This window comes from Pristis pectinata, chromosome 10 (genome assembly GCF_009764475.1).
Source record: "Pristis pectinata isolate sPriPec2 chromosome 10, sPriPec2.1.pri, whole genome shotgun sequence".
NCBI lineage: Eukaryota > Metazoa > Chordata > Chondrichthyes > Rhinopristiformes > Pristidae > Pristis > Pristis pectinata.
In genome coordinates this window covers 30,598,828-30,625,031 of record NC_067414.1, presented here as the reverse complement: position 1 = coordinate 30,625,031, position 26,204 = coordinate 30,598,828, and the positions used below count along the sequence as shown (strand labels likewise).

The following is a 26,204-nucleotide window of genomic DNA, read 5'->3' as shown; positions in this document are numbered from 1 at the left end:
ACCCAAACCTATCGCTCTCATCCTAGTCTCCAGAACCAGCTTCTTTGGTAGCTCATGACCATACAGCTACGCCTCCCACTGTCCCCAATCTCCCACCACTTCCCCTTATTCCAAATTTTTAACCTCACTCCCTGCATTCCAATTTCCTGACCTATCTCTCCCTGACCCAAACTCCCAACACCCTCTTGCTGAACTCCAAATGGTTAATTTCCTTCCCTGTATCAAAATTCTGAACATTACCCCTAAAATCTAATTCTCCTCATCCCTCCCTCCTTGCCCCAAACTCTGGGCACCACTCCCTGAGTCCCAAACTCCAGACTTATGCTTCCTGACATTCCAAATAAGATAAGATATCTTTATTAGTCACACGTACATCGAAACACAGTGAAATGCATCTTTTGTGTAGAGTGTTCTGGGAGCAGCCCACACGTGTCATCACGTTTCTGGCGCCAACATAGCATGCCCACAACTTCCTAACCCGACATCTTTGGAATGTGGGAGGAAACCGGAGCACCCAGAGGAAACCCATGCAGACACGGGGAGAACGTGCAAACATCTTACAGATAGTGGCTGGAATTGAATCCAGGTTGCTGGCGCTGTAAAGCATTACACTAACCACTACACTAACGTGCTGCCCTGATCTCCACCTTCCTATCTGATGTCCACCTTCTTATCCCAGATGTCTGACCTTTGATCTTCCCCCATCCCCCTCTCCTCTGCCTGATCCCACCATCACATGCCCCAAATTGCTGGCTACCTTCACTAAGTTTCATTTGTACACTCCTGTTTTTTGGCATCTATTCAGTCTTAACTCTCTTCCAGTCCTGTGCCAACCCTACACCTCTCCTTCCTCTGTAACTCATTCCCTTCCATAAGAGTGTTATTTTTCTGGTGACTCCCAAGAAGGGGGCCTGGGATGCTGCCAGGAGTGTAGGTTTTGAAGGGGGAAGGATATAGATGTAAGTCTGCTGTGCAAAATATTAGTTGTTCTGGATGCTGATTCTAACAAGGCCACCGTGATCCGAGGACACGATGGGCTAATGGAAACTGCTGTTGCAACAACAAATGTGGCAGACAATAAAGTAGAACAGGTTAGAAGCAGAGTATTGTTGCAGATGGAGCATGTATGTGTCAATGCATGGCATGACGCATGGATCTCAGGATGCAATGGAAACACTGCCTCAAGGAACTCTGGATAGTTTGAACACATCTCTGATCATGGTTGGGTCTGATTTCTTTCTTTCTTCAGTTCTGTTGAAGGGTCCCAGACCTGATGTTTAACTGTTCCCCTTTCCACAGATGCTGCCTGACCTGTTTTTTTTCCAGCAATTTCTGTTTTGTTTCAGATTTCCAGAGTCTGCATTTTTTTGGGGGGTTAATGATGCCAGGTCTCAACCCAAAATGTTGACATACACCTTTTGCCTCCATTGATGCTGCTTGGACCCACTGAGTTTTTCCAGTGTTCTGTTTTTTTGGCACAGCTAGTGGTGTTCTTGCTTCCCTTATCCTTCTTAGTGCTAGAGTTCATGAATTTGGGACTTTCTGTCAGAACAGCCTAAGCAAATAATCATAGTGCATTTTGAGGATGGTACACATTACAGCTACTATATGGTGTTGGAAGGAATGAATATTTTGAATGGTGGGGGGGGGGGGGGCGGTGGTGCGTGCGATCATATGGGGTCTTTGTTCTGAATGCATTTATTTTCTGGAGAATTGTTAGAGCTGTATTCATCCAGGCAAAGAGAAAGAGTTTTCCATCACACTTCTAACTTGTGCTTTGTAGGTAGTGGAAAGGCTTTATGTGTCAGGAGATAAGTTCCCCATTATAGGATGCCCAGCCATTAGCCTTCTCTTGTAACATAGTACTTTATGGTTGGTCCAGATGAGGTCCAAGATGTTGACAGAACAATGGTAATGCCATTAAATGTCAAGAGTAGATATTTCAACTCTTTCTTGTTGGAGATGGCTATTTGCCAGCACTTTGGGGGCATAAATGTTACTTGGTATTTAACAGCAAATGCCTCAGTGTTGTCTAGAGTTTGCTGTATGTAAGCACAGACTACTTCATTTGCTTTGAAAGTGAAATTGAACATTGTGTACTCATTAGTAAAGCTTTTGAGAAGTTTAACTCCCAAACATTGCAATGTTTTCTCCCTTAATGCCTATAGACTTCGACCTACCAGGGGACCTTAATACCACAGTTGGTCAAATGCTGTCTTGATCTCAAGGACAGCACTGAAACCCACCTCTTTGGGGCACGCTTGGACTAAATCTCTGGAGCTTGGTGTAACTGGCAAAGGCCAAATTAAGTTTCAGTGAGCTGTATTGGTGAATGGGTGCTGCTTCACAGGACTACTGTTGATACCTTTGCTGATCATTGAGAGTTTATTAACTAGCTACACTAAATTTGCCCTATCTGTGCACTGTGCAACTTTCCACAATGTTGGGTAGCTGCCAGTGTTATCTTCATTTTCTTCGTGAGCGGACTCTCAAGGTTGGGGATGACTTACTACTCCAGTTCTGTGAGTTCTGAAGTAATTAATAAGAGCAATGTTGGGCCCAGAAAGTCTGCCATAGGTAGGTTAGGTGGTGGGTAGCTTGCAAGGCGGAGAATTCCTTTCTTTAGGATTTTGTGTGCTCTGGACACATGGACTCTAGGTTTCTCACTACCATCTCAAAATGCTCATTCTCCACTTTGAGTCCTTTCAAGAAGACTTTGAAACATCCTTAAATCATTTCCTCTGTCCACTTGTAATCTCTTGCTGTGATGGTACTTGGAAACAGAATATCTGTTTGAAAGTTTGGTATCCAGTATTAGAACTGTACTGGAACAGCTTGGCTGGAGAAGCAGCTAATTCTGTCACAGATCTTTGTTTTGTTTTTCCTCCCACATTCTAAAAGACGTATGGGTAGGTTAATATGGGTTTAAAATGAGCTGCGAGGTTGGGCTGGAAGGGCCTGTTACCACGCTGCAAATAAAATTAAAAATTAAAATCTTCAGTACTGCAACTGGGATGTTGTCTGGTCCCAAAGCCTTTGCTGTTTCCAGTGCTCTCAACATTTCTTGATACCATATGGACTGAATTGAATTTGCTGGAGACTGACTTTTGCAATAATGAAGGAAGATGAGATCAAGCATCTACACAGCACTTCTGACTAAATGTGCCACATGTGACAACTTGCTCCTTATTGCTGTGTTGCAGGAGTCAAGGAACGCTCTAGTGGCAAAGTGAACCATTGAATTTTGAAAAATGTGTCATCTATATTTACACTGGAAGTGACATTTGGCAGCCATTCATTGTGGACACTCATGTCCTTACTCTCTCCCTCCTGGCAACTTCATAGAATCATACAGTACAGAAAAGGCTCTTCAGTCACTGAGTCCAAGCCAACCATCATGCACCCATTTACATTAATCCTACACTAATCTCATTTATTATTCTTCCCAAATTTCCATTAACTCCAGCCAGATTTTACCACTTGCCTACACACTAGGGGCAATTTACAATAACCAATTCACCTACCAACCTGCATGTCTTTGAAATGTGGAAGGAAATCAGAGCACTTGGGGGAGACCCATGCTGCCTCAGGGAGAACATGCAAACTCCACACAGACAGTGCTAGAGATCAGGATTGAAGTTGGGTCACTGGAACTGTGCTACTCATGCTGTTTGGGCTCTTAGAACAAAGAAATTGCCTCTGGCTGGTTCCTTTGTACCCCCAGCAGGTTTGCCACCTGTTTCCATCAGTGTTGCATGCAGTATGTCCTTGTCCACACTCCAGTAGTTGAAAGAACTATTTTGTGACTAGTGTAATTCTTTAAGGGCTACTTCCTGGAGTCATAACTGTGAGGAAAGGTGCTACTAACTCAGGAAAACAGTTCATCAAGGGAGCCTAGATGCAGGAAACCTGATTCAGGGTTTCGACCCAAAACATTGACAATTCCTTTCCTCCCACAGATGCTGCTTGACCCACTGAGTTCCTCCACTAGATTGTTTGTTCCTCAAGCCCTGTTTTAGAACTGCCACAAACTGTGTGATTACTTTTTTTAGAACTTCTTAAAACAACATTGAGGAGATCACCAACACTAGTCTGACAATGTTGTGACTAACTGAGCCACATGGAAACTGTAGCTGTGAGATATGAAAGGTCTTTATTCCACACTGGATCTTCTGGAGAGAAACTAGTTCTCCTCTTCCAACACATGGTTTATACAGACAATGGTTTGAACACAGACAATAATAAATGATTAACTACAGTTTCACTGGCTATAATTACCTACTTTACTTGAACATATTGAATGTAGATAATAACTTTGCAGAATTACATATTTATTATGGGAGCAAATCCCAACTAGCAGAACCCCTTTAGATATACTGGTGGTTGGTCTGAAAGCTTTTGAGCACAAACTCCAGACACCCAAAATATACCTCTTTTGTAAAAGTGTTAGGGGACGGCGCCATGAATTTACAACAGGCCAGAATATTAAATGACAAAACAGACCTGCCCTGAATTGCACATTAAGTGGCAGGGATATGTCTTTAAAAATGTGTTAATGTGAGAGATGGCCACTTAACACCTTCCCTGGTCTCATCCTAAAGTTTTCAATGAGCATCAATTAACATGAACATTCGTCTATTGTCTTCCACTGCGTAGTTTCAATGGTACAGAATCAGAATATACCATGCCCAATAATTGGTTTTGATGCCCTTAAGATATCAGTTAAAGTTAAATTGTGAACAGGTTTTATTTCCTGGTTCTCATTTTAATTAATATCTGCTATCCATAATTTCATAACTCCAGAATAATCCCTAACACTCACAAAATGCTGGAGAAACTCGGCATCTATGAAGGGAAATAAACGGTCGACATTTCGGGTCGAGACCCTTCATCAGGACCGGAAAGGAAGAGGGCAGAAGCCAGAGTGAAAAGGTAGGGAGAGGGGGAGGAGCACAAGCTGCCAGGTGATAGATGAATCCAGGTGAGAGGGGAGGGAGGTAGGTGGGCAGAGGAGGGGAGATGAATCTGCAGAATCTCTTGTGCAATCCCCAACACTATTGTCTTGTTGAAACAAGTCTATGTTTGGAGCTTTGAACGTTGGCTGGATGTAAATAGAGCAGTTGCGGAGAGGTCAATCATTGTACACCTGATTTTTTTCTCTTCACTTATTATCTTGTTGCCTCTTCCTTTGGTTTCCTGCCGTATGAAAACTAGCCCTGCAGCTCTCAGTAAAGAAATTCTGCTCCAATTCCAGCAAGCTATTATACAGTCTTTTATTTTACCTTCTCCTTGCTTTACATTTCATTTCGACTGGATCAGTGCAAGGTAATGTCGCAACCAACATGGCACAGTGCCAGATATAATCTACATACAATCTAAACAGGAAGTATGAAAGCCTATGAAATGTTATTTGAAATTACAAAGCTCTTTCAAACTCAAATCAGTTTATTCCAGCCAGTGCATTGCAGTGCTCAGGTAAAAGTGCCCTTCTTCTAAACTCTGAACAGCATGGAGATGTGATCTACAGGTAAATAATTTCTTTGGAGTTACTGATTGTAGCTTTGAACATTTGTTGTTGGTATTGGTATTGGTTTATTATTGTCACTTGTACCGAGGTACAGTGAAAAGCTTGTCTTACAAACCAATCATACAGGTCAATTCATTACACTGTGCAGTTACACTGAGTTAGTACAAAGTGCATTGAAAGTCCAGTAAAAACAGTAACAGTACAACGTGTCACAGCTACAGAGAAAGTGCAGTGCAATAAGGTGCAAATTCACAACAAGGTAGATCGTGGGGTCATAGCCCATCTCATTGTATAAAGAAACCGTTCAATAGTCTTATCACAGTGGGGTAGAAGCTGAAGTACAGTTTCGTAGTGTTGATATCAGTAAGTGAGGAAGGAATGGAACAGAGTCTGAAGGAAGCACTGTTTCAGTGGGTGTGAAGTCTGGAACAAAGAGAAGGCAATATGCTTAGATGCAAGGTGTGTAGGTCAGAAATCAGGAGCAGCCCTTCTACACCCGAGGCTGTGAAATGGAGAAGCAGAGTTAATGGTTCACAGAGGTGAAATTCAGCCCATATTTGTGTGAAAAATGGGCACCACACAGTTGAAGTTTGGAAGGTGAAACACTGTTCTTTTATCTCCCAAGGCACGTGCAATGCAATATTTCAGGATTTGTTTAAAATAAAATGCAAATCATGATTCTAGGCTTGTGGCTGTATTATTCTGGTACAAACGAAATGAGTGGGTGATGTAGACATGAGGAAACCACCACTAGGGTCTGAACCAATGCTTATTAAAAATACTGAAAAGGTTGCTTAAAGAACTTTTGTGAGACTCCTCACCTCTTGAGCTGTTCAAAGACTCCTTCCCCAACCCCCACTTGCTATTCCCTCAAATATGTTTAGATCCACAACTCTAACTGCTATAAGCTAAGATTTCTTTATTAGTCACATGTACATTAAAACACATAGTGAAATACATCTTTTTGCGTAGAGTGTTCTGGGGACAGCCCGCAAGTGTCGCCACGCTTCTGGCGCCAACATAGTATGCCCACAACTTCCTAACCCGTACGTCTTTGGAATGTGGGAGGAAACCAGAGCACCCGGAGGAAACCCACACTGACTTGGGGAGAACATACGAACTCCTTACAGACAGCGGCCGGAATTGAACCCAGGTTGCTGGCACTGTAATAGTTAACTGCTTTCTATATGTTGGGAAATTGTAACATGATATTTCCCAATTTTCTGATGATAATTTGCTTGCTATTTAAAGATGTATACTTCCAGCAGGTGGAGCTTCCTGTTATCTGTAATTATTCCTTAAACAGGCCTCACTGTGTACATTGACCCACAGGTCCAAAACGGCAAAAGGAGCTTTAATTAAGTCTTATTGCCAGAATGAACAGTCTAAAGTTCTATATCACACATGGTTATTGTTTAATGTATGTTTGTTACCAGTGGGTGTTAGTGAGGGGTACAAATAATTGTATAAATATAATATCTTCATAGGTTGGGACATAGAAATATAAAAGTTATGTTATACTGCAACACTAAAAAACATAGATTAGACTGCATTTGGAGTATTATGTGCAGTTCTTGTCCCACACTATAGGAAAGAGGGGATTGCGCTGAAAAGGGCGCAGAGGAGATTGAGCAGGGTATTGCCTGAATTGGAGGACTTTGGTTGTGAGGAGAGATTGGATAGGCCAGGTTTGTTTTCCCAGGAGTGAAGGAGGCTAAAGTGGTGATCTGATAGGTGTATAAAATTATAAGAGGTATAGATATGGAAGATAGTCAGAATCTTTCTCCCATGGTGGGGGTATCAAAAACAAGAGGACGTAGGTTTTGTATAAGGGGAAGGAATTTTAAAGGGGATTTATAGGGAAAGATTTTTTTTACACAGGGAGTGGTTGGAGGGTGAGGCTCTCTGCCAGAGGGGTTGGTGGAGTTAGGTGCAATCATTGCTTTTAAGAGACATTTAGACAGGCACTTAAATAGGTAAGGCATGGAAGGATATGGATCTAGTATGGGCAAACGAGATTAGTGTAAATGGGCAAAAAGATCAACATGGACGTGATAGGCTGAGGAGCTCAAATTTGTGCTGTACAAAAAGAAATTGAAACAATGGCATGGAAATAATGTGACAGTTCCTCTAGAGAAACAGTGTAACTGCAGTGGTGACTCCGCCAATTCCTTTCTGGCAGGAGATCAGGATAACATCTGTCAAATTTCGGAGACATTGAATTTAGAACATGTGATGGAGGAACATATGTTTACAGTACTGAGGTACTTCAGATAACCTGCAAATATTCCCACCAAGTGTAAAATGTTAACAAAACAAGACTAGTCACCTGACTTTGATGAAAAATGCTATGATGCTGGAGGAACTCAGCAGGCCAGGCAGCATCCGTGGAGAAAAGCAGGCGGTCAACACTTTGGGTCAGGACCCTTCTTCAGGACTGAAGATAGGAAAAAACGAAACCCAGTATATAGGAGGGAAAAGCAGACCAGTGATAGGTGGACAAAAGAGGGGAGGCAGGTGGACACAAGGTGGTGATAGGTAGATGCAGATAAGAGCTAGTGATAGGCAGGTGCGGGGGAGGAGGGGCGAGCAGATCCACTGGGGGATGGGTCAAAGGTAAGAAGAGAAAGGAAGAAAAAGTAGAAAAAAGAGAGAGAGGCTAGGAAAGAGAAGAAGAAAAGAAGCATGGGGGGTTGCTTAAAGTGGGAGAATTCAATGTTCATGCCATTAGGCTGCAAGGTTCCACGATGGAAAATGAGGTGCTGTTCCTCCAGTTTGCATTTGGAATTCTCCTGGCTGTGGAGGATGCCAACCACTAATATATCAGTGGTAGTGTGGGGGAGGTGGCGGGCGGGTGGTGCGGAGTTGAAGTGGCTGGCAACAGGGAGATGCAGATTGCGGTTATGGACAGCAGACCTCCTTCAGAATTTCTTGTATACCTGATTTTTGGTTGTCTGGAACTGCTCTATAATGCCAGAAAGATCCACTTCATATTTTTACACTGTACATCTGCATAGCCAAATAATGAAGTATGTACTTCATTCTGTTCTTTACAGCAAGTTGTAGCAATGAACATGGAGTTGGAACTTGAACTGGAAAATGAATCCAAGTCAACTGAGATTCAATCTGATTTTTCATTTGCTCACCTGAACCAGCCTACATCTAAGAAAGGTATAAAGAGTCTTGTGGTAAATTCCTTAAAATTATTGTTTCAATCTACTGCTTTTCCCTCTACTGACCCAATTGTCCACCCCTCTGCCGCACCTACTTTTCTTAATTTCATCTACAGATAAACTAACCCAATTATGTTGTGTAATGGAGTCCAATTGATATTTCTGGATGGCTACTAGCGATCTAAAGATTTGAAGAAATCTCAGATTTCCCATTGTCTAATGCATGCTCAAACAACCTAAATCTGGGTGGTAATTTATTTCTTCATTTGAAATGTCATGTGCAACGCACTGAGTCCTATTCATTGGCATCTGTAAATTTCTTTACCAACTTGGATGCTCAATCTAATTTGCTTGGTCTGATATGGAATGTATAGGTGCAGTTCCTCAGGACATTAAATGATTCCTCAGTATTTGGCTTAATGGTCATGGTTTAGACTGCCTTAATTTTCATTAATGCTTTGTCTTTTTTTCTAGGACCTTTCAGCTTTATTCTCATTGCTGCATCTATAATTGCATCTACAAGTGGACTTATATTTGGTTATGAGCTTGCAAACATTTCAGGAGCTATTCTGCAGTTGAACATCGACTTCCAGCTTACCTGTGTGAAACAAGAAATACTTGTTAGTGCAATCTTAATTGGGGGCATAGTTGGCTCCCTTGCTGGTGGTTACATCATCGATCGATGGGAAAGGAGGATCGGAATCATTGTAATGTCTTCATGTTTTACAGTGGGCAGTATCATTATGTCTGCCTCTACTTCCTACACAATGCTTGTTGTGGGCCGCATCATTGTAGGAATCGCTACAACTTCAGGTGTATTTTCAGCATGTATTTATCTATCGGAGATTGCACCATCTGAAAAAAGAGGCATGCTGGTAGCTCTGATTGAATTCATGATTGTTATTGGAGTTTTGTTAGCATATGTTATTAATTATGGTTTCTCCAAGATTTCGAAAGGTTGGCGATGGATGTTTGCTATTAATCTCATTCCAGCTGTGCTGCAGATCATCGGTGTGTTCTTTCTTCCACCAAGTCCTCGGTTTATGATTAGAAAAGGATACGATGAAAAGGCAAGTCTCATCCTGCAGAAAATTAGATCGTATTCTAATGTTGATGATGAACTGACAACCATCAAATCTTCATTGAGCAATGAAAGCAATTATACATTTTTTGATATATTTCGGACAAAGGACAACATCAGACTACGAGTGGGGATAGGATTTGGTCTGATTTTTTTCTTGCAAGCTTCAGGCCAACCAAATATTTTATATTATGCATCAACTGTCTTAAGATCAGTCGGCTTTGCAAGTGATACATCGGCGACATTAGCTTCAGTTAGTTTGGGACTGGTGAAAGTATTCGGCACAGCTTTAGCAATGTTACTCATGGACCGAATAGGACGCAAAACATTTCTTTACATTGGAAGTACTGCTATGATTATAATGTTGATCATTCTGGCGATGGTGGTCCATAAAATTCCAGTGCAAGTCACGGATATCTGCAAGGACCCCAATCGCACTAATCATTGGCAAGATAATGTCACATCTATAATACCTGAATATAATTCAACAAAGCCCAGAGTCTTTGCATCAAAGGCACACGTTAGTTCGTTAGAAACTAGAATCTATTCAATCACAACTCAAAGCAATGTGGGAAATACAGCGGTGGCAAATCAATCCTCCTCTCCATTCACAGGAAGCCCTGACAAGAATGGAGATGGGAAGGAACAAGTATCTCCTTTGTTGAAATGGCTGTCCCTTGCTTGCCTGCTCTTATATACTGCTGCCTATTCAATAAGTTTTGGACCAGGTAAACATCTGTGTTGAAATTAATCTGGCATGAATGATGTTTTTAGTGAGAAACTTGATAAACCGTATTCTTTAGATTTAGTTGGTTAAATGCATTATAATATAATTTTGATCTCATTGTAATGGTTATGAATCGTATTCAATTTTCTCCTAAGGTTTGAAATCAGCTGAAACTTTTCACACATGTTAAAATGATGTGCAGCTATATTTGTAAAATGATTGTGAACAGTATTTAAGTTAAACACAATTTTCTTCTTTGTCTTTAATTATAGTGGCATGGGTGCTGCTGAGTGAATTATTTCCAATAGGGATAAAAGGCAGAGCTGTGACTTTCATAGGATTCTTGAATTGGCTGTTGAATCTGCTCATTGCTTTAACCTTTTTGTCTGTGACAGGTAAAAAAAAGCCTAGATTTTTACATTGACAATCACTGTGGTTGCAATTTGAAATTTTAATTGTATTGTTCTACAAGTTACTTCCCAAGTTCAACCTGCAACATGGAGGACTGGCTCAATCCTGTTTTCCAATAGACAAATAAACAAAAAAGTATTATGTCCAATACAATGAAAATAGAGGCAATAAATCTAAACAAATTAGGTAAACTCAATTGGAGAAGTGTGCGAAGATTCATTTTACAGGATCTCTCTCACTGGTTGTGATTGCTCAGTCTATCCCTTTCTCCCTCCTTAGACAATGATAAAATGCTAGTGATTTTCCAGTCCTCCAGCAGAATGCATGTAGCCAGCGCAGTTTGGAAAATTGTGCTCAATTAGCTATTTCTTCATTGACTCTTTACAGTCTGGAACACCCTTTATCTGGCCCTGGATACTTGCATATCAAGGTGCTTAGACCCCTAATATTTCTCTCCCTCAAACTTTGGACAAACTACATTCAGCATATGATTTTCTGATGCCCCTATATGGACAACATTTGGATGCATTTACATCAATGAACTATGGCAGTTCAGACACACTGGGTCAATATGCTTAAGTTGACTTAAAGGGCATATTTGTTCGCATAAATTAATTCTGTATTTTTATTCATTTTCTCTTCTCTTTTCATCACACTCTTGGGCTTTTGAGAGGTTTTATCAACAGTTAAATGGCTGCTGCTTTTTGTGTTGTCCAGCTCCATTAATTACTGAGTCCCCAGTGGCAATTACCACAAACTCAGCTTTTGACAGACAGAGAAAGCCAATGCATGACAGCCAGTCAGATTACACTCTGCATTCTCTGTCCACCTGCTGGTAGCCTCAGAGTTGGCAAAGGCAGAGCAACAAATTCTTTGCTTTAAAATTGGATTAACGTAGGTGGCTTCTCTAATTCTCAGTGCAGGCTATGGCAACAAAGCTAACAATGCAAATGCAACATCTCAACATTTGGTTAATTGTAATAGAGGATGATTTTTCAAAGCTCTCCAAAGGTAGAATGTGATGTTGCTGATTGAGACAGAAAGCTTGCCAGAATGATCTATTTGCAATGTAGACTGAATTCCCGTAAGCAGCCAGATGTCACATCAACATTGTCTCATCGGGCTGGACTTCACCATGTCCATTGTTTTTACAGGGTTCATATCAATAGGAAGGTAGCAGACATGTGTTGTCATCTGCAGGAACAACTGTAGCTGGTTTGCAACATGAGACTGACAAACCCAATGGAAGTACTTGCCAACTGTAGCATCAAACCTGCCTCCATTTCTGGCAATTTGTATGGCTGTTTAGAAAGCAAGGATCAGACAGGGCTCTGGAGAGTCACAAGGTAGCCAGGAGGGATCTTAAGAATGGACTTAGGAGAGCTAGAATGGGGCATGAGAAGGCCCTGGCGAGTAGGATTAAGGAAAACCCCAAGGCGTTCTACATGTATGTGAAAAATAGGAGGATGACTAGAGTGAGGGTAGGACTGATCAGGGATAAAAGAGGAAACATGTGCCTGGAGTCAGAAGAGGTAGGGGAGATCCTTAATGAATACCTTGCTTCGGTATTCACCAGTGAGAGACACCTTGACATTTGCGAGGATGGTGTACAACAGGCTGATATGCTAGAGCATGTTGACGTGAAGAAAGAGGATGTGCTGGAACTTTTGAAAAACATTAGGATAGATAAGTCACTGGGGCCAGATGGGATATATCCAAGGTTATTATGGGAAGCTAGGGAAGAGATTGCTGCACCTTTAGCAATGATCTTTGCATCCTCACTGGCCACAAGAATAGTGCCAGATGATTGGAGGGTGGCAACTGTCGTTCCTTTGTTCAAGAAAGGGAGTAGGGATAACACTGAGAATTACAGACCAGTGAGTCTTACTTCAGTGGTGGGCAAATGGCTGGAGAAGATTCTTAGAGATAGAATTCATGGGCATTTGGAGAAGCATAGGCTGATTAGGGACAGTCAGTATGGCTTTGTGAGGGGCAGGTCGTGCCTCACGAGCCTGATTAAGTTCTTTGAGGATGTGACAAAGCACATTGATGAAAGTAGAGCAGTGGATGTGGTGTACATGGATTTCAGTAAGGCGTTTAATAAGGTTCCTCATGGAAGGCTCATTGAGAAAGTCAGGAGGCATGGGATCCAGGGAAACTTGGCTATGTGGATTCAGAAATTGGCTCACCCATAGAAGACAGAAGGTGGTTGTAGATGGAGCATATATTCTGCTTGGAGGTCGATGACCAGTGGTGTTTCGCAGGGATCTGTTCTGGGACACCTCTTTGTGATTTTTTTATAAGAGACTTGGATGAGGATGTGGAAGGGTGGGTTAGTAAGTTTGCAGATGACATGAAGGTCGGTGGTGTTGTGAATAGTGTAGAAGTTTTCTGTAGGTTACAACAGGACATCGATAGGATGCAGAGCTGGACTGAGAAGTTGCAGTTGGAGTTCAACCCGGAAAAGTGTGAAGTAAAACACTTTGGCTTTGAAGGCAGAATACAAGGTTAATGGCAGGACTCTTAGCAGTGTGAAGGAACAGAGGGATCTTGGGGTCCATGTCCATAGATCCTTCAAGGTTGCTGTGCAGATTGATAGGGTTGTTAAGAAGGCATATGTTGTGCTGGCCTTCATTAGTCGGGGGATTGAGGTCAAGAGCCGTGAGGTAATGTTGCAGCTCTGTGGAACTCTGGTTAGACCACACTTAGAATATTGTGTTCAGTTCTGGTCGCCTCATTAGAGGAAGGATGTGGAAGCTTTAGAGAGGGTGCAGAGGAGATTTATCAGGATACTGCCTGGATTGGAGAGCATGTCTTATGAGGATAGGTTGAGCGAGCTAGGGCTTTTCTCTTTGGAGAGAAGGAGGATGAGAGGTGACTTGATAGAGGTGTACATAATGATAAGAGGCATAGATCAAGTGGACAGTCAGACTTTTTCCCAGAGTGAAAATGGCTAACATGAGGGAGCATAATTTTAAGGTGATTGGAGGAAGGTATAGGGGGGATGTCAGAGGTAAGATTTTTAGACAGAGAGTGGTGGGTGCATGGAACGCACTGCCTGCAGATGTGGTGGAGACAGATACATTTGGGATACTTAAGAGATTCTTAGGTAGGCACATGAATGATAGAAAAATGGAGGGTTATGTGGGAGGGAAGGGCTAGATAGATCTTAGAGCAGCATAAAATGTCAGCACAACATCATGGGCCAAAGGGCCTGTACTGTGCTGTAATGTTCTATGTTCTAATACTGATCCATAAAGTGGTAAATGGGAGTCCCATTCACATACAATGAAGTGTAGGGTCTTGCTTACACATGGGTTTTCCTGGGATCTTTGTCTCTACATTGTATCAATTTAACCTTGTCTGGCAGTGTATTGAAATGCCCTCTGAATCATTACCAACAGCACACTTCACTACAGGTGAGTTTTGTACAGATATAACTAGTTGGAAGGAAACCATGTAACACAAAATTCTACCTCAAAACATAAGAAATAGAATCAGGCATAGGCCATCCAGCCTTTTAAGTCAGCTCAGCCAATCATCACCATCATGGCTAGTTTTCACCCTCAAGTCCGTTTTTCAGCTCTCTCCCAGTATCCTCTGATTATTTTAATATCCAGAAATCTATTAATCCCTGTTTTGAATGAAGAATGACTGTGCTTCAACAACCCTCCAAATTTTAATGATTCACCACCCATTGAGAAAGGATATTTCTCTTCTCTTCCCTAATTCTGAAACTGTTCTCCCTGCTCTTGGACTGCTCATTCAGGGGAAACAACCTCCCTGTATCCAGACTGTCAAGTCATAAGACCATAAGATATAGGAGAAGAATTAGGGCATTCGGCCCATTGAGTCTGCTCTGCCATTCGATCATGGCTGATTTACTTTTCCCTCTCAACCCCATTCTCCTGCCTTCTCCCCATAACCTTTGATGCCCTTACTAATCAAGAACCTACCAACAACTGCTTTAGATATACCCAATGACTTGGCCTCCACAGCTGTCTGTGGCAATGAATTCCACAGATTCACCACCCTCTGACTAAAGAAATTGCTCCTCATCTCTGTTCTAAAGGGATGTCCTCCTGTTCTGAGGCTGTGCCCTCTGGTCCTGGACACTCCCACAACTGGAAACATCCTCTCCAAGTCCACTCTATCAGGCTTTTCAATATTCATTAGATTTCAGTGAGATCCCCCCCCCTCCCCCAAACTCCAATGAGTACAGGCTCAGAGCCATCAAACGCTCCTCATACATTAACCCTTTCATTCCTGGGATCATTTTTGTAAACCTCCTCTGGACAGTCTCCAATGCCAGCACATCCTTCCTTAGATTTGGGGCCCAAAAGTGCTCACAATACCCAAAATGTTGTCTGACTAATGCCTTATAAACCCTCAGTATTACTTCCTTGCTTTTATATTCTAGTCCTCTCAAAATAAATGCTAACATTGCATTTGCCTTCCTTTCTACCAACTCAATGTGCAAGTTAACCTTTAGGGAATCCTGCACTAGGACTCCCAAGCCCCGCAAGAACTTTGTATGGTTCAATGAGATTGCCTCTCATTCTTCTAAGCTCTGAAGAATGTAGTCCCTGTCTACCCAGTCTCTTCCCATATGGCAAACTTGCCATTCCTGGAACCAGCTTAATGAAGCTTTGCTGAACTTTATCTATGGTAAGTGCATCCTTTTGAAACCAAAGCTATACTGGCTAATCTGGGTACAATCTCACCAATGTTCCTACAATTGCAATAAGACTTCCTTACTCCTGTATTCAGATCCCCTTGTAATAAAGGCTAAGGTACCATTTGCACTCCTAAACATTTGTGCACCTGTATGTTGGCCTTCAATGACACCTACCTGCCTTTGAACAATACCCACGCTCCCACAATTTAACAAATGCTCTGCTTTTATGTTATGAGCACAAAGCAGATGAGCTTACATTTTTTCACATCATGTTTCATCTACTATGTCCTTAACCACTCACTCAGGTTTTCTGTAGCCCCTTGCATCTTGCTCTGCATGCACAATCTCATCTAGTTTAGTATTGTTGGCAAACTTGGAAATATGATATTCTGTCTCCTCAGACAAATTGTTGACAAAAATTGTGAATATTGTGAAACTGATCCCTGTGGTACCCCACTAGTCACAGTGAGAAGGATCCATTATTCCCACACTTTGATTTCTGTCCGATAACCAGTTCTCAATCCATGTTAGTATATTACCTCCAATTCCATGAGCTCTAACCTGTTGACCAATCACTTGTGTGGAACTTTATTGAATGTTTTCCAAAAATCCAAATATATCACAATTTTTTCCTTAAATATCCTACCAGTCACATCCTCTAAGAACACCAGCAGATTCACCAAACATAATTTTCCTTTTATAAATGCACATTGACACACTCAATCTCATTATTCTTTTAAGGTGTTATGCAAATTTCATCCTTCATTATAGATTCCAGTATTTTCCCTACTTCTGATGAAAGACTAACAGATCAGTAGTTATGGAATTACAAGAGATTTTTCTTGGCACATGGACTGTTCCACATAGCTAAGGAAAAGGCAGGCACAGCTGGACCCATGTGTGTTGCTCCAGATCAGTAGTTCCCTGTTTTTTTTCTCTCTCCTTTCTTAAATAGTGGGATCACATTTGGTAAATTGGTTTATTATTGTCATATGTACCGAGGTACAGTGAAAAACTTGCCTTGCATACTGTTCATACAGATCAATTCATTACACAGTGCATTGAGGTAGTACAAGGGAAAACAATAACAGAATGCAGAATAAAGTGTTACATTTACAGAGAAAGTGCAGTGCAGGTAGACAATAAGGTGCAAGGTCATAACAAGGAAGATTGTGAGGTCAAGAGTCCATCTTAATGTACTAGGGAACCATTCAATAGTCATAACAGTGAGGCAGAAGCTTTTGTATCTTCTGCCTGATGGGAGAGGGGAAAAGAGAGAATGTCTGGGGTGGGTGGGGTCTTTGATTATGCTGGCTGCTGTACCGAAGCAGTGAGAAGTGTAGACAGAGTCTATGGAGGGGATGCTGATTTCCATGATGTGCTGAGCTGTGTCCACAACTCTCTGCAGTTTCTTGTGGTCACGGGAAGAGCAGTTGCCATACCAAACCATGATGCATCCAGATAGGATGCTTTCTATGGTGCATCTATAAAAATTGGTGAGGGTCAAAGGGGACATGCCAAATTTCTTTAGCCTCCTGAGGAAGCAGAGGTGCTAGTGAACCTTCTTGGCTGTAGCATCTACGTAGTTGGACCAGGACAGGCTATTTATAATGTTCACTCCTAGGAATTTGAAGCTGTTAACCCTCAACCTCAACACCATGGATGTAGACAGGTGCATGTGCACTGCCCCCCTTCCTGAAGTCGATGACCAGCTCTTTTGTTTTGCTGACGTTGAGGGAAAGGTTGTTTTCATGACACCATGTCACTAGGTTCTTCATCTCCTTGCTGTACTCTGACTCATCATTATTAAAGATACAGCCCACTGCATTGGTATCATCTGCAAAGTTTTGATGGAGTTAGAGCATAATCTGGCCACGCAGTCATGAGTGTGTAGGGAGTAGAGTAGGGGGCTGAGGACGCAGCCTTGTGGGGCACTAGTATTGAGGATCATTGTGGCAAAGGTGTTACTGCCTATCCTTACTGATTGCGGTCTGTTGGTCAGAAAGTAAAGGATCCAGTTGCAAAGGGAGGTGTTGAGTCCCAGATCTCGGAGGTTGGAGATGAGTTTGCTTGAAATTATGGTATTGAAGGCAGATCTGTAATCAATAAACAGTAGTCTAACATAGCTGTCTTTACTGTCCAGATGCTCCAGAAATGAGTGTAGGGCCCGGGACATGGCATCTGCCATAGACCTGTTTTGGTAGTAGGCATATCACAGTGGGTTGAGGTTGTCTGGGAGGCTGGAATTGATGCATGCCATGACCAGCCTCTTGAAGCACTTCATAATGTTTGATGTCAGAGCCACCGGGTGGTAGTCATTACTTTGTTTTTCTTAGGTACCGGGATGATAGTGGTCTTAAAGCGGGTGGGAACCTCAGATTGAAGCAGGGAGAGATTAAAAATGTCTGCAACACCCCCCACACCACCCCCCTGCAGCTGATCTGTGCAGGATCTAAGGACTATTACAAATGTAGGTTTGCCACCCTCCAATCCACAGGAACAATTGATGAACCTATAGAACTTTGGAAGGTGATATTCAAAGCAACCACTAGCCATAAGACATTCCCCATTGTTTCTAATGTTCTCTGTTAACATATTATAATTTACTTTTCAAATCTAACTTTCTGCTCCAAACAAAAAAATATATTAATAATTGATCTGAAATTGCTATTGCAAATTGACTTCAATCTTTTGCATACTGCCATTAAAATAGTTTCTCATTTTAATTAAATCTCCTTAAAGTCCAGGTTTCTACTTCAAACAATATCCAGTTTAACTAGTTCATCTGATTATGTAAATTGCGATAAAAGATTCAGCTGAGTGAGTCACAATATTTTTAATATTTGCCAAAGTCCAGAAATGTCCAAAGTCCCTACAAAAAAAAAACACACTAATATTTTGAACACTCAGGGATTATAATAACAAATCAATGTTTGCTGTTTTACTGATCTGGAACATAGTGTACTGTGATAAATCGTCCTTATTCCATGTGTGACAACTCTGCAGATTTGTAGCAAGGAATTGATTGACTTTCCCGTCTAGCTCATGTTACCAAATGAGATCTTGGCTGAGAGAGCCAAAACATTTTTTCTTCCAACTGTAAAGCCAGATTCGAATGCCAGATAAGCTGGGACACAGAGTTATATTATTATAGAATTGGCATTAACAATTATATAAATTTTCTGCTCATGGCTTTCAAAGGTGGATCAAGAATAGATGCAGTTGGAAAATTATTCAGAGATGCACCATGATTCCTTTGCATCTTCCTTACATTTCTCATCAAATGGTTGTTCTGATCATACAGAATCCTCCAGTCTGCATGGAAGGAAAACTTAATGCTTCCTTCAACCATCCTTTGAATACTGCCTTATAAAATCTCTGGAGGAAATGAGCATTCTTTAAAATTACAACTTTATCATTAGTTTGGAGGCTGCCTGCCCTTGTTTATTGTGGCAGGCTATCAAAGAGCACAAAAGCGCATCTCCTCCCACATTTCTACAGTAACTCCAATGGTAACTGGATCCCACATTGTGGGAGCTTACCATGTGCAAATAGGCCACCCTATATGCTGAATTACAACAATCTTAAAATTACTTTATTTACTGTGAGGTCCTTTTTGATTCACTGAGATTGGGAAAGTGCTATTTAAATGACTTTTTTTAGTTTTTTTACACACATCATGCACTTGTGATCCCACGGTCTCAGCAGGGCTCCAAATCAGCTTTAGGATGAACTAAAGATCTGCCTTGCTGGAGGGTAAACCTAAATGAAAGGGAACTGGAAATTCAAGGCAATTGTGTCATATTGCATTGAAATATCTCTAAACTCTTCATACAATGATTTTCTTTTAAAAATCGCATATGGGAAACTATTGGCTTCTCACTGAAGAATATTTCTCTTTGCACTTCAAAAAACAATTCATAATTTTGAGTACTTCGAGGCATTTAACCATGATAAGAGAGCACTGAATCCAAATTCCTAACATCTGCATTTATAAAGGTCACATCTGGATCCGTTCAGTTGCAGTTGAAGGGAATCTGGGTCCAGCAACTCAAACATTCAGTGAGTAAACTCTCCCAAAATCCTGTGGATGCTGGCTCAAATGAAACTTCCAAGACTGACAACATTTTTTAGCTTGTAAACTTTAGGGGATGAATTAGCAGCTAAGCGGAGCTGTGAGACAAGTCTCTCATGAGCTCGCTGGATGGGGAATTGGGCCCAAAGGGTTGAGTGGTCTATGTTTTTATGCTCTTATTAATGAAAGATTCATAAACTGGCATTAATTAAGTATTTGTTCAAAATATAAAAACCTCTCAGCAGTTTTAAAAATCACTTTTAACACTGGATGAGAGGAATTAGGGGTGGATTTACACTATAACAGACACCCTGGTCTGATTATTCTGACATTGCTGCAGTGACAGTCAAATCCATTATGAATTTATTAGAAAATGTAATTTAAAAAAAATATAACTTGTACTGTTCTTTGCTGGTTCCAGAATCTATTGGCCTGATGTGGATGCTTCTGATGTATGCAATACTGAGTTCTATTGGGCTGATTTTTATTATATTCTTTATACCTGAGACTAAAAGTCAGACACTAGAGGACATATCTGAACAACTAAGCCAAGGGTAAGTTGATATGAAATTTCAAGTTTATAAACTGAGTGCAGGATGTAATCAAACCAGCCTCATTATAGGCTAGCACTTCATGCAAGAGGCTACTAGCAATTGTAGAACAAAAGTGCCAGGCAATGAGCATCTCCAGCAAGAGAGTATAACTACCTACCTTTGACGTTCGGTGTCGTTACCCTCGTCAAGTCCCTCACATTCAACATCTTAGGGATCACCAGTGACCAGAAACTCAACTGGATCAGCTGTAACAGCACTGGAGCTACAAACACAGGTTAGAAGCTGGATATCCTGAGGCAAGTGATTCATCTGCTCGCAGCCTTAAAACCATGCCACTCACCATCTACAGTCAGGACTGTGGACGTATGCAATTTCAACAACGCTCAAAAAGTTGACACTCTCCAAGACAAAGCTGTCCATTTGATTGGTATCTCATCAACCACTCAAATGTTCATGTTCTGCACTGCCAGCACAGCGCTTGCCTCTACACTGCAGTTACTCCCCTAGGCTTCTCTGAAAGCACTTCACAAACCAACAACCAATACCAGGAAGCATGTGCTTGGGAACACTACTACCAAAGGTTCTCTTCCAAGTAACAAACCATCCTGATTTGGAAATAAATTGTTGTTCTTTCATCTTTGCTGAGTCTAAATCCTGAAACACCCCAGCACATGTGAATAATAATTATAACAAGCTCATTAAAATATTGTTCATGTTCTTCAGTGTATGTTAATCTGTTCATAGTTATTTTCAGTTAATGGGTTCATGGTAATATACTTTTTATTTACTTTAAACAAAAGTAACCTGTTGAAGAATGTTTGTCTTAGCTTGAATACACAAATTAAATCAATTTCCTCTATTATATTATGCCAGAAAGGTCAAATTCAAGATTGAATTCTCACAAGTATGAAATGTTATCAATCTTCCAGGTACAATATAATTGGAGCTTGCTGTACAATGGAAGGTGTCAAGAAACTGATCCCAGAACGACTTTGGAAACGCAAAGGTGGTGAGCACTCCATCTGGGCTACTGATATCCGATACAACACAGATGGCTTGGAAAACTATTTTGATGATAGTACTTTGTAACACACAATTCAAAAATAGTTTTTTTTTGGAAGTTATAGTGCATTCATCTTCTATCTGTTCTGTTTTCATTCATAACTGTAACTGGATTCTCATTTCTTCAGAAACAATGGTCTGCAAATATTAGTAGATGATATTTGTTGATCTTAATTTGTTTTTAATATGTTGCTATAAACAAATGAGCAATAGCATGCTTAAGATCTCCAAACCAAACTACCTGTTTGGCCAGAATTCCTGGCCATCTGTCTAGTACACATGGTCTCTGGTAGGATCACACTATCTCAGTCCAGGTGCATTTTGGCAAGGGCCAAGGAGTTTGATACCTATGGTTGTGTATGTCACTGATGGAGTTTAACCTGCTTAATCCATGATGTGCTCCACTGTAGTGCACCTATGCCAGCTTGTCCAGCCACAGCTAGCCTTTAATTTGGACATTGCTCTGATAACTTACCAGAACCATGCCCTGAAGATTTTCAGTATTGTTAATGGGAATACTCTTTCAGGTCATATGTCATGTTCTCTGAATACCACCTGCATTATTGCAAGCTCGACTAGCTCAGATACGTGATGGTTTTTAAATGTGTCGGAAAGCGTTGACTTCTTTGTAATCTTTCATCACTGGCACTTCAACAATAAAGAGCTTGGTTAAATTTAAAGTGCAGACAGCTCCCTTCACCACCGCCCCCCCCCCCCCCCCCCCCCCGTCCCACCTACCCCCTGGCTACTCAAGCAACTAGATTGGGGTCAAGTGTGATGCAAACTTTTAAAAGTTCTGAAATGCAATCAGAGCTATTTACAACCCTTTCACTTCAAGTTTTAAAAGAGGCCAGATAGCAAGTGAACTATCAATCCATTCCCAAGAGGTAGGTTGACCTCTTAAATATTATGACGAGGCTAGGAGCTTCACATTTAGACTGTCTTGCATATTCAACCTGTCAGCTCACAAACGATGAGGATTAAATCATGTAAAAGGTAAGTACCTTCAGAGCTGTGCTTGAAGTGCCAGTGAATGATTCATTTTGATCTCTACTCAAAATTCCCAACATTACAGATGCCTATCATTATTCAATTCAATACAGTCAGTGCACTATTAATCAACATAACACATTCTGAGGTATGATGCATAAGGGCTCCAGATTGCCTCTCAAGCCAAAGTGTTTCAGCAAATATGTCTACATCACTACCAAAGTAGAGATTAGCCCAGATATGTAATGCTGTCCATTAAAAGTGACATGTCCAATCCAGCCAATTATCAGTCCATCGGTCTATTGTCACTTCTCAGCCAAGAGATGGAAGGTACTTTTGACTGTTCTATCTAGTGACACTTACTCACTGGTAGCCTGCTCAGTGACACTTATCTTGGGTTCTGTCTGTGCCATTTGGCTCTAGATCTCACAACTTTAGCTGAAGCATGGACAAAGTAAGTTCTGAAGTAAGTTTAAAATTTCTCCCCTGACATCATGGCAAAATTTAAAAAGGTTTATCATTAAAGAGCTTTAATAACATTTTAAGTTGATGGAAAATGGGAAAAATTTTCCACCTGGTTGAAGACCTACCTAGCAGAAAGGAAGGTAGTTGTAGTTGTTTCAGGCCAGTCACTCAGCCCCAGCATATTATTACAGCAGTCCCTCAGGACAGTGTCCTAGGTCCAACCACCTTCAGTTGCTTTATCAATAACCAATAGTCAGTGGTGGGAATGCTTGGTATTATGTAAGTTAGTTCACTTGCACCTTCTTGGGCAATGAAACAGTTCATGCCCTTGTGCAGAAAGTTCGCAACAACTTTCTGATTCATACTGATAAGTACCATTTATGGCACACACTGCTAGGCTGTGAGCAATTCCAACACCTTAACCACCACACAATACCCAATAATCACTTACTTCAATAGTCTTATCATCAAAACCTCCACCATCAACATCCTTTTGGTTACCAATCTGTACATAAACATACAAAAATCAGCATTTCCAAAGTCAAAAGTGATCTGTCATGCTTTATTGATAAACTAATCAAATTGATCAAAATATTTTAGTAAATTTTCAATTTTTATCTTAATAAATGAAAACTGTTCTAACAAAACAAAAAACAATTAACATTTATCCAACATGGGTGAATTTATTTTATTGAATTATCTTAGTACCCTCCCACTTCAAATGATTGTGCTTCAAGAGTGATGTGGCCAGCCATTCTGAGCATGTGCTATCCTTCTCCACTACAAAGTACTTCCATTGACATGAGGATTCATGAGTCTTGCTTTTTTTTCGAGAAAGTCTTTCAAACAAATTGGAGAATGAATTATCAAAAGATTCACTTTTGGAATGATTCACTTTAAACTTCAACAACTTTTCTGTTATGGAGAGCCAAGTGAGCGTGGGCCTGTAATTAACAGCAGCTGTGGGTTATTTGCTTTCCTTTCTGTCAGTGAAGACTGTTTATCCTTTTCCAGTCAAAGGTTCAAAATTCAATCATTGTGCCATTTCCATTTTTGGGTTAAGTGAGAGAAAGGAAGATTTGCATTTAAACAGTGTGTTTCATGCCATGGAAACATCTGATAGTGCTTTTCAGCCAAAAGTTACTTTTGAAGTCTGGTTTTACTGGCAAACACAATGTCCAACTTGCACAAAGGATTGGAACAATTGGCTACTTTTCTGATTTTTTTTTGGTGTTCATTGAGAGGTACATGCTGGTATTGGCACCATACAACTTCCTGTCATTTGAGTTCAAATCCTTAATCTAACATCCTTTATGTTCGTGTGAACAGGCAGATGGTCAGGGGCCTTCCAAGGTCTCATCTAAAAGACAGCAGCTTTGACGATGCATCACTCTCAGGGTAACTACTGAACTGTTAACCATGGTTATGTCCTCAAACCTTGAAGTAGGATTTACACCCTCAAATTCTGACTCAATGATGAACATAACTGTTGATCCAAGAGGAACCTCTAAATTAAGAACTCAAATATTCATAAACTATTAAGCATGTCATGTATTACATTCTTTTTTTGTGAATTTATGCTCTTTAAAGGCTGCTAAATCTGCATTGAAATTGCACGAATTGCTATAAGGCTAAAGGGGCTTTCAATGGGGGAAAGGGATGGTGAATGCAAGGATGTTGCATGCACGAGGCTTCGAACGGGTTAGGGTGAAAGTTGAAATGCAACACTGCTGAGGTAGGAACCCAATGATGTGAAAAGGGGTAAGTCCCATTCTCCAGTCAACTCTTTCCTCCATTATGCTCCCCACCACTCTGTATCAACATATCCTTGTCATCCCTAATTCTGCAAATTCTGCCGTATCCAAATCTATCAGACCAAACCAGTAAGATAATAGATTATGAATTTGAAAAGGAACTTAACTGCAATTTGGAATTTGTTGGGTTGCGTTGATGGCTGTGCAGCAAGTTCCTTCACCCTAATACTGGCAATGATATAGTTTATTGTCCTCCTAAATTTAAGATATCTTTATTAGTCACATGTACATTGAAACACACAGTGAAATGCATCTTTTGCGTAGACTGTTCTGGGGGCAGCCTGCAAGTGTCACCACACTTCCGGCGCCAACATAGCATGCTCACAACTTCCTAACCCGTACATCTTTGGAATGTGGGAGGAAACCGGAGCACCCGGGGGAAGCCAACGCAGACATGGGGAGAACATACAAACTCCTTACAGATCGTGGCTGGAATTAAACCCGGGTCGCTGGTGCTGTAATAGAATTACACTAACCGCAACACTCCGCATCTATATCAATATGTCCTTCACTAAGTTTCTCATTGCCCTGTCTGATCATGAACTGAGCTTCAAGGTTCATCAGCATGCTATCACAGAGGCTGTCTACCTCAGCAATATTACGTACTTCCAGAACTTTTTTATTAAACTTGATGAGATGTTTGGGATACATTTTAAATTTGAATTGATATGAACAATGTTGTTGTAAAGGAGCAGCATCTCAAAGAAATTTAATAAATTTAACAAGTAAAAATCTTGAATTGAAATATTCATGACATTTCCTAGGGCTATATAGGGGGTTTGTGGGAAGTAGCTCATTTCTTGTTGACTATAAAAGAGCCAAATTCCAGAAGTGGAGTGCAATGTGTAAATATTACTAAATTGTGCATTTAGTTCACACCACAGGTCATAAACTTACTGTATATCTTCTAGTATTTGCCCAGAAGAGCAATGCTGCTGAGGTTCAGGTGATACCTAGGTTGAGTGGAAGTCCTTTCTATACCATACTTAGCCATGATGTGGAGAGAAGATGGAGCCAGTCAGGTGGCTTAGTCCAATTTTGTTTGGCATCTGTTTCTGATACGGATCTTTCTAGGGATGGGAAGATCTTGGAAAGAACTTCTCAAATTTTTTGACAAGGTGTGCATGCAGATCTGCAGATGCTTATCTTAGAGGGGAAGGCCTATCAGCAGCATAGAACCAAAGGTGCCCTTCGCCATCTGTATTTATGAATGCCATATCTTTTGCAATTCTTTTATTAAATCGTATCTAAGATGTGCAAGTATTCACATGGACATCATACAAAAATATGTTAATCAGATGAGAATATTGGCCTTTTAAATTTTATTTTGGTAAAACATGGTACTATTTGGTAAAGAAGCAGTTTGATTCCTCCTTTGTCTTTCCTGAAGTTTGGTGTTCAGAATAGGACACAATATTCCAACTAAGGAAAACTGTTGTTTTATATAGGCGTGAAGAATTTCTAAAAATGTGACCAGGATAATTTTCTAGAACAGTTTGTTTCTGGTCCAACAAAGGAAGGATGCATTACTTGATGTGTTGCTGGGGAACGAAGTGGGTCAAATGTACCAAGTTTTGGTAAGGGAACATTTTGGAAACAGTGATCGCATAATCTTAAGATGTAAGTTGACTATAGCAAAGGAGAAGG

General features: G+C 40.9%; 1 protein-coding gene across 2 annotated transcripts; it reads left to right on the top strand.

Moving 5' to 3' along the window:
• The first annotated feature begins 5,464 nt into the window (after nucleotides 1-5,464).
• On the top strand, nucleotides 5,465-21,968 carry slc2a12 (solute carrier family 2 member 12). Of its 2 annotated transcripts, XM_052024990.1 has the most exons (6): nucleotides 5,465-5,527; nucleotides 8,584-8,698; nucleotides 9,175-10,509; nucleotides 10,781-10,903; nucleotides 20,094-20,226; nucleotides 21,156-21,968. In XM_052024990.1, exons 2-6 carry the CDS (start codon nucleotides 8,596-8,598, stop codon nucleotides 21,313-21,315), a joined length of 1,854 nt encoding a protein of 617 aa, XP_051880950.1. In that variant the 5' UTR covers nucleotides 5,465-5,527; nucleotides 8,584-8,595; the 3' UTR covers nucleotides 21,316-21,968. The 2 variants fall into 2 exon arrangements, with proteins under 2 accessions (XP_051880950.1, XP_051880951.1); XM_052024991.1 differs by lacking the exon at nucleotides 10,781-10,903.
• Nucleotides 21,969-26,204: the final 4,236 nt, after the last annotated feature.